Source organism: Macaca thibetana, chromosome 1, assembly GCF_024542745.1.
Source record: "Macaca thibetana thibetana isolate TM-01 chromosome 1, ASM2454274v1, whole genome shotgun sequence".
Taxonomy (NCBI): domain Eukaryota; kingdom Metazoa; phylum Chordata; class Mammalia; order Primates; family Cercopithecidae; genus Macaca; species Macaca thibetana.
In genome coordinates, this window is record NC_065578.1 from 21879505 (window position 1) to 21888738 (window position 9234).

General features: G+C 46.0%; 1 protein-coding gene across 1 annotated transcript; it reads right to left on the bottom strand.

Annotated features, from left to right (window-relative positions):
* Window positions 1-4727: 4727 nt before the first annotated feature.
* TEX46 (testis expressed 46) lies at window positions 4728-8348 on the bottom strand. Its single transcript, XM_050793287.1, has 2 exons — window positions 8085-8348; window positions 4728-5101 (listed from the first exon to the last, which is right to left on the bottom strand). Exons 1-2 carry the CDS (start codon window positions 8274-8276, stop codon window positions 4793-4795), a joined length of 501 nt encoding a protein of 166 aa, XP_050649244.1. The 5' UTR covers window positions 8277-8348; the 3' UTR covers window positions 4728-4792.
* Window positions 8349-9234: the final 886 nt, after the last annotated feature.

The following is a 9234-nucleotide window of genomic DNA, read 5'->3' on the forward strand; positions in this document are numbered from 1 at the left end:
AGCTTCCTCCACCCAGATTTTAACGGATGCCTCAGAGAGCCTGGGGACTTAGGCAGAGACCTAGACCACTGCAGAGAGCCGCCCCCCAAACCCAGAGCAATGCCCAGCAGAACTGTGGGGTTGGGACCTCTGCAGAGAGTCCCAATTAGGGCAGTGCCTAGTGGAGCCATAGGAATGGGAAGACCGCAGAACTGTAGAGCATTAGTGTGCTACTCCAAGCACCCACCTTTAATGTGTGTGACAACTGCAGTTAGCAAAGCCATGGGGGTAGAGTTGCCCAAAGCCTTGGAGGCCCAACCCACATACCAGTGTGTCTGGGAGGCAGAACACACAGTCAAAGATTATGCAAGCCTTAAGATTTTATGTTGTTTGCACAGTTAAGTTTTGTACTTAGAGGCCAGGTATAGAGGCTCACGCCTGTAATCTCAGCACTTTGGGAGGCCAAGGCAGGCGGATCGTGAGCTCACGAGTTTGAGACCACCCTGGGCAACATGGTGAAACTCTGTCTCTATGAAAGATACAAAAAATTAGCCAGATGTGGTGGTACACACCTATAGTCCCAGCTACTTGGGAGGCTAATGTGGGAGGATGACTTAAGCCAAGGAGGACGAGGTTGCAGTGAGCTGAGATCATACCACTGTACTCCAGCCTGGACGATAAAGTCAGATCTTATCTCAAAAAAAAAAAAAAGTTTTGGACTTACTTGGGGCCTGTTACTCCTGTCTTCTTTTCTATTTCTCCCTTATGGAATGGAAATATCTATCCTACGCCTGCTCCACTACTGTATTTTGGAAGCACATAATTTGTTCAATTTCACAGGTTTACAGCTGGAGGAAAATTTGCCTCAGGGTAATTGTACCTTGAGTCTCACCCATATCTGATTTAGATGAGATTCCAGACTTTTGAGTTGATGTTAGAATGAGTGAAGACTTTGGGGGCTATCTGGATGGACTAAATATATTTTGCATGTGAGAACATAAATTTGGGGGACCAGGGAAAGAATGTTATGGTCTGAGTGTGTCTCCCAAAACACATGTGTTGAAAAAAATCTCCAATGGAATGGTATTCAGAAGTGTGGCCTTTGGGGAGGTATTTAGGTCATGAGGGCTCCGCCCTTTTGAATGGGTCAATGCCACTATAAAATGCTTGATAAGGCTGGGCATGGTGGCTCACGCCTGTAATCTCAGCACTTTGGGAGGCCAAGGTGGGTGGATCATGAGGTCAGGAGATCAAGACCATCCTGGCTAACACGGTGAAACCCCGTCTCTACTAAAAATACCAAAAAAAAAAAAAAAAAGTTAGCTGGGCATGGTGGCAGGCTCCTGTAGTCCCAGGTACTTGGGAGGCGGAGACAGGAGAATGGCATGAACCCAGGAGGTGGAGCTTGCAGTGAGCCCAGATTGCACCAGTGCACTCCAGCCTGGGCAAAAGAGTGAGACTCTGTCTCAAAAAAAAAAAAAAAAAAAAAAAATGCTTGATAGAAGGAGTTTGTTCCCTTTTGCCCTTCCACTTATGCCTTACGAGGGCACAGCATTCCTCCTCTCCAGAGATCTAGCTTTCATGGTGCCATCTTGGAAGCAGAGAGCCAACCTCACCAGATGCCAGAGCCTTGATCTTAGACCTCCCAGCCTCCAGAACTGTAAGAAATAAATATCTGTGTTTTTTCTTTTTTTTAAATAAATTATCCTGTGTCAGGTATTTGTGTGTATGTGTGGAGACAGGGTGTCACTCTGTCACCTAGGCTGGTGGGCAGTGGTGTGATCTTGGCTCATTGTGAATTCGGCCTCCCAGGCTCAAGTGATCCTTCCACCTCAGCCTCCCGAGTAGCTGGGACTACAGGTGCACACCACCAGTCCCGGTTAAATTTTTTGTTTTTGTTTTTTGAGATGGGATCTCACTCTGTCACCCAGGCTGGAGTGCAGTGGTACGATCATGGCTCATTGCATCCTTGACCTCCCAGGCTCAGGTGATTCTCCCACCTCAGCCTCTCGAGTATCTGGGACCACAGGCGTGCACCACCATGTCCAGCTAGTTCTTTTGTATTCTTTGTAGAGGCAGGGTTTCACCACATTGTACATGCTGGTCTCAAACTTCTGGGCTCAGGTGATTCTCCTGCCTCTGCCTCCCAAAGTGCTGAGATCATAGGCATGAGCCACCATGCCCAGACAGGAATTTTTTTACAGAAGCACAAACAGACTAAGACATTATCTATAAATTCTATAAGATCCATAGTGTTAATCTGCCCATTTGACAGTTAAGGACACTGAGGTACGGAAGAATAAAACAATCAAGAGTTGTCCAAGATCACACAACAGAGAGTTGGTGAGTTAGGATTTAAGCCCAGGCAGTTTAGCCTCAGAGATTCTGCTTTCAAAACAAAATAGGATATAGGAGAATCATCATAAAATGAAAGGGCAGAGAAAATGTCTGCACACATAAGACATTGATAAGCAATCACAGTCTTTTTTTTTTTTTTTTTTGAGATGAAGTCTCACTCTGTTGCCCAAGCTGGCTGGAATGCAGTGGCACGATCTCAGCTCACTGCAACCTTCATCTCCCAGGTTCAAGCAATTCTCCTGCTTCAGCCTCCTGAGTAGCTGGGATTACAGGCGTGTGCCATCACACCTGGCTAATTTTTATATTTTTAGTAGAGACGGAGTTTCACCATGTTGGCCAGGCTGGTCTCGAACTCCTGACCTCAGGTGATCTGCCCACCCCTGCCTCCTGAAGTGCTAGGATTACAGGCGTGAGCCACCACGCCTGGCCTACGTATTCTTTATTGAGCACTGCTTGTATACCAGCCACTGTGTTAGGTGCTACAGGTGGGGGAGGGATATACAGATGAACAATATTCTGTGCTTGTCTTCAAAGAGCTTATACTCTAGTTGAAGCATGGGGAGGGACTGTAGTAATGTGTACAAATCAAATCCCAGCAGATTGTGAAACATTCTATTGTAGAACTACAGACAAAATGTGGAAAGAATGCTAAGGAAAAGATTCATTATAGCTGGGTTGAGGGGAGCTTCCTAGAGTTGATGGCTTTGGAAGAAGTGAAGAATTGTAAGAGCAGATAGGAGAAAATTAGGGATCACAGGGGAAGAAACAATGTAACCAAAGATATGGATGCATTTGGGGGATGGCAAGTCCTCTGGTTTGGTTAGAATGCATGTGACTTGTGTGAGAGAGACGATTTTAGGTAGAACACCAACCTAACACTAAGTCACACTGAATCAAACAGTGAGATAATGATTTCCTTTCCAGTTTTCATTATGAAGAAAAGCCTTGGCTAGGTGCTGGCTTGTCTTTCAAACGCTAACACTTGCTGATCTCACTTTTTAAAACAAAACCCACTGGCTCAGATCTGTCAGTGGGCAACCGAGCTCTGGTTGAAATGTAGTAACATGAGCCGGGCATGGTGGCTCACACCTGTAATCCCAGCACTTTGGGAGGCCGAGGTGGGCAGATCACCTGAGGTCAGGAGTTTGAGTCCAACCTGACCAACATGGTGAAACCCTGTCTCTACTAAAAATACAAAAATAAGCTGGACGTGGTGGTGGGTGCCAGAAATCCCAGCTATTTCAGAGGCTGAGGTGTGAGAGTCGCTTGAACCTGGAGGTGGAGGTTGCAGTGAGCTGAGATTGCACCATTACACTGTAGCTTGGATGACAAGAGCTCAACTCTGTCTCAAAAAAAAAAAAAAAAAAAAGAAACTCAGTAACATGGTTTTTGTCTTCATGTCTTTAATTTTACAGTTGTGTTCTACTTAAACCAAGAATTTTTTTAATGTATGCAGAAATTCTTTTATTTACTTATTTTCCTTTACAGATAAATTTAAGAAAAAATAGTCAACTTAAAGGGATAACATTGAGTTAACGTTCAGGTGGTTCCTGGTTATGGCAAATATCACAAAGGTAGCATACAAATATCTGATGTTTCTGATATTCTGATGCAGAGTTTAAGGCATATGAAGAGGAGTAATGGATGGGGAAAAGGCTGAGAAGGGGTCAGGTCATGGAGAGCCTCAACACCATGGGAAGGAAGGTGGGCTTTAATCTGTCAACATCAAGGCAAGACATTGGCTCAAGAATGGGCAATGAAGCCGGGCAAGGTGGCTCACGCCTGTAATCTCAGCACTTTGGGAGGCCAAAGCAGGTGGATCACCTGAGGTCAGGAGTTCGAGACCAGCCTGGCCAACATGGTGAAACCCTGTCTCTACTAAAAATACAAAAATTAGCCAGGCATGGTGGCAGGCGCCTGTAATCCCAGCTACTTGGAAGGATGAGGCTGGAGAATCACTTGAACCCAGGAGGTGGAGGTTGCAGTGACCCGCGATCATGCCACTGCACTCCAGCCTGGGTGACAAGAGCGAAACTCTGTCTCAAAAAAAAAAAAAGGAAAAAAAGAGCAATGGACATGGTCAGAGCCAGGCTTGGCAGGACTGGCTCCGGCCTCTGGGTTCAGGATGATAGGGGAGACTAGGGGCTGGGGCAGGAGTGGGGAGACTCAGAGTGAACAAGCACAGGGCCAGGGAGGAACCAGGATAGACCCAACTGAAATAGAAGGCTCTAGAAAGGGACAGTTGTAGAGCCCTGTCAGGTCATGTCACTACATGCTACATGGTGGACCTGGTGTGTACAGATTTCTTTTCCAAAGGCGATCTTTCAGCCTCTGATCCTCTTCCTGGCTCATAGGCACCTTTCCATTATGACTTACTACGAATATTCAATGGCTTTGACTGGGTTTTACTGAGGTAAAAGGTAACATCAGCAGAGGCCAGCCCGCCTCGGCCTCATTAGCTGGGGGAGCTGGAAGTACAGTCAGACAGGGTGGGGCAAATGGACTCATGCCTCCTCATTCTGTGTTTCTTCATGGGAAAATTCCCATGTCTGCTTGACCGCCTGTGGTGATTCATTTTATTCCATATGATGAACATCTGATTTTCTAGGACCTTCAGCTTCATTTCACTGAACAAAAGCCGTTGGAAGATCTTGTCCTGGAGGGTAAAGCAGGAATGCATTCTATTGACTTCTTTTGTGTTCGTGGCCTTGTCGCTCTTGGAGTTGTTTTCGTTTTCGGAAGCCTTTGGTTTCTCTTCCTCCTTCTAAGCTCCCCACCACCACGAAAAGGGGAAAATTGGTTAAAAATGATAATCCCTTCCTTGCTTGAACACCTGCTCTGTGCCAGGTGGTTTACAAACATTATCTTAATAGATTCTCACAACTGCCTGCAAGGGGAGCATCATTGCCTCATTTTGTGGAGACTTGGGACCCAGTAACAGGAAGTCACTTTCTTTTTTTCTTTTTTTTGAGACAGAATTTCACTCTTGTTGCCCAGGCTGGAGTGCACTGGTGTGATCTCAGCTCACTGCAACCTCCACCAGGTTCAAACGATTCTCCTGCCTCAGTCTCCGGAGTAACTGGGATTACAGGCACGTGCCACCACACCCAGCTAACTTTTTGTATTAGTATAAATTTTTGGTATTTGTGTTTGTAATTATTAGTAGAGACAGGGTTTCACTCTGTTGACCAGGCTGGTCTCGAACTCCCGACCTCAGGTGATCTGCCTGCCTCGGACTCCCAAAGTGCTGGGATTACAGGTGTGAGCCACTAGGCCTGGCTGGGAGGTCACTTTCTCAGCATTGTACAGCCTCAAATTCCTGAGTCCTCCACTTGCGTTTGGTTCATAGGAATGCATGAGATGGCTCGCTAATCTGCCAGTTGCAGTGGACATAAAGCCCTTAGCCTAAATATATCTATCTCCAAAGCCTTTGTTTTTCCAGCATTTTGTCAGGCTCAGTACGATTTCAAACTGCAAAGTCTCAGTGGTCTCATGACATGCTTTTATCTCCATGATCCTCATCTCTCCCTCCCCTGGTTAATAACACTTATTTTTTTTTTTTTTTTTCTTTTTGGATTTAGCTACAAACTAATGGTCTTTAAAAATATTTAAGGGCCGGGCGCGGTGGCTCAAGCCTGTAATCCCAGCACTTTGGGAGGCCGAGACGGGTGGATCACGAGGTCAGGAGATTGAGACCATCCTGGCTGATACGGTGAAACCCCGTCTCTACTAAAAAAATACAAAAAACTAGCCGGGCGAGGTGGCGGGCGCCTGTAGTCCCAGCTACTTGGGAGGCTGAGGCAGGAGAATGGTGGGAACCCGGGAGGCGGAGCTTGCAGTGAGCTGAGATCCGGCCACTGCACTCCAGCCGGGGTGACAGAGCGAGACTCTGTCTCAAAAAAAAAAAAAAAAAAATTAAAAAATTAAGCCAGGTGTGGTGGCTTATGGCTGTAATCCCAGCACCTTCGAAGGCCAAGGCAGGATGATTGCTTAAGCCCAGGAGTTTGAAACCAGCCTGGGAAACATGGTAAAATCCCATCTCCACAAAAACTAGAAAAAATTAGCCCTGTGCACACATGTAGTCCCAGCTACTTGGGAGGCTGAGGTGGAAGGATCACCTGAGCCCAGGGAGGTCAAGGCTGCAGTGAGCCATGGTTGCCCACTGCATCCAGCCTGGGCCACAGAGCGAGACCCTGTCCCAAAAAACTAAATACATAAATAAAATAAAATGGTTAACTGAAAAAAATTCAACATATCAGACATGCAAAAAAGGTAAATAATACACAAAATACTCATATTCCCATATCAACTTAAGAAATAAAATATCATAAATATAACTAAAGTTCCCTGTGGACTCTCCCACTCACAGTGTCCTCCTCCCTCCCTGAATAGCATCACCTTAACTGTAATCCTGCATTTAAAATTTATTTTTCCATGCATTTCTTTATAAAGTAGTTCTCAATGGGAGGCATTCTGCCCTCCCCAGGGGACATTTGGCAATATCTGGAAATACTTTTGATTGTTATGAAATGGTGGGTGTGCTACTTGGCATCTCATGGGTAGGGGCCAGGGTTGCTGCTAAGCTAACAATGCACAGGTGACATGAGCCTCCCACAATGGAGAATTATCTGACCCAAAATGTCAATAGTGCCAAGGTTGAGGCAGCCTGCCTTAAAATATTTTCACTGCACATATGCCTCTATAAATAAGATAGGCTATTGTTTTGTTTTGTTTTGTTTGAGACAGAGTCTCACTACTCTGTCACCCAGGCTGTAGTACAGTGGCGTGCTCACTGCAACCTCAACTTCTCAGGCTCGGGTGATTCTTCCACCTCAGTCTCCTGAGTAGCTGAGACTACAGGCACGCACCACCCTGCCTGGTTCATTTTTGTATTTTTTGTAGAGATGGGGTTTCTTCATGTTGCCCAGGCTATTCTCGAACTCCTGGCCTCAAGTGGTTGTTGACCTGCCTCGGCATCCTAAAGTGCAGGGATTATAGCTGTGAGCCACTGCACCAGGCTGTTTTGCATGGTTTTTTGCTTTTGTTTTTGTTTTTATATGGACTCTTGCTCTGTTGCCCAGGCTGGAGTGCAGTGGTATGATCTCAGCTCACTGCAACCTCCATCCCCTGGGTTCAAGTGATTCTCCTGCCTCAGCCTCCCAAGTAGCTTGTGTTACAGGTGCGTGTCACCACACCCAGCTAATTTTTGTATTTTTAGTAGAGATGGGGTTTTACCATGTTAGCCAGGCTGGTCTTGAACTCCTGACTTCAAGTGATCCACCTGCCTCGGTCTCCCAAAGTGCTGGGATTACAGGCGTGAGCCACTGCACCCAGCCTAGCATGTTTTCTTTAGCATTAAATGAAAGATGTCATAATCTATGTACATTTCTGCTGTCTTCATTATTCTATTTTAGAGATGTATCTATGTTCATCCATTTTCATTTTTTTGACTTTTTTCACATTAAAGTAGTTGTTACTCTTGCCAAAACATGTTGACATCAAATATGAAATAGGAGAGTCTGGGGTGGTCCTGATTTAACAGCTCAGGTGAGGCAACTGAGGCCTCATGGAGGGAAGTGATTTACCCAGCACCACCTAAGAGGAAACTGTAGAGTGGTGATTTAGACCAGAGTCTTGGATTCCTCAGTCTTGCCCCATTATTTCGACACCTACCCTGTTCCCTACCACCTAATCTAGCTGCAAATACCCCCTATCCCTGAGCTGAAGCCAAGCCCCCTCTTGCTCACCTGCTGAGGCTCTGGGAGGGTGAGCTTGTGTTCACACTTGACCAGCCAGTTGCTAAGCAACAGCAGAAGGAATAGGAACCCAAACAAGGCTGGCTTATAGCTCATCAGCCAAGCTGCCACTGCTCCTACGGTGCCCGCGGAGGCAAGTATCCCATGGAGACTCCTAAAGAGAAATACCAGTTCTGCCAGCATTATGGCATGGAGGCACACAGGCCCCAGGACCCTGCCTGAGGCCCCTCCATGACAAGAGTCATGGCCTCCCACTCCTCTGAGTCATAGCCAGCTCCCTCCCCCCACCCAGCTGCCGCATAACAATAATAATAACTCCTCCTATGTCTGAAGCAACCACTATGTGCCAGACTCTTTGACAGGCAGTTTGCAAGCATTATCTCATGATGTCCTCACAACAGCCAGGTGATGTAGGCCTCCTCATTCATTCACCAGTACTTCTGGGCCTCGCAACTAGCAAAAAAAATGGCCAATACAGAGCCCCTACCATCACAGGGGCAAAGAAAAGCTATCCAAACTTGGACATAAAGGCTTTTACAGTTATACTAGCCCATCTATTTGTCACCTGATACCTTAGCGGAAGGTAACTTTGTTTAATATAATATGTAATATTGATAGGTTTTGGACTCTGTACAGTTAGACATTAACTTTTTATTTATTATTATTTTATTTTTGAGACAACGTCTCACTGTGTTGCCCAGGTTGGAGTGCAGTGGTGTGATCATGGCTCACTGAAGCCTCCAACTCCTGGGCTCAAGTGATCCTTCTGCCTCAGCCTCCTGAGCAGCTAAGACTTCAGGCATGTGCCACTATGCCCAGCTAATTTAAAAAAAAAATTTTTTTTTTTAGAGATAAGGTCTTGCTATATTGCCCAGGCTGGTCTCAAACTCCTAGCCTCAAGAATTCTCCCAACTGGAGACATTAACTTTTATTATTTTATTTTATTTATTTATTTTCTTTTTTGAGACGGACTCTCACTCGGTTGCCCAGGCTGGAGTGCAGTGGCGCCATCTTGGCTCACTGCAACCTCCGCCTCCCGGGTTCAAGCGATTCTCCTGCCTCAGCCTCCCAAGTAGTTGGGATTACAGGCACGCACCACCACACCCACCTAATTTTTGTATTTTTAGTAGAGACAGGGTTT

Coding starts and splice junctions, on each gene's coding strand:
- TEX46 (XM_050793287.1), bottom strand. CDS start 8,276: ATGCTGGCAGAACTGGTATTTCTCTTTAGGAGTCTCCATGGGATACTT. Junction 5,102..8,084: donor CCCTCCCAGAGCCTCAGCAG/GTGAGCAAGAGG, acceptor TGGGGAGCTTAG/AAGGAGGAAGAGAAACCAAA.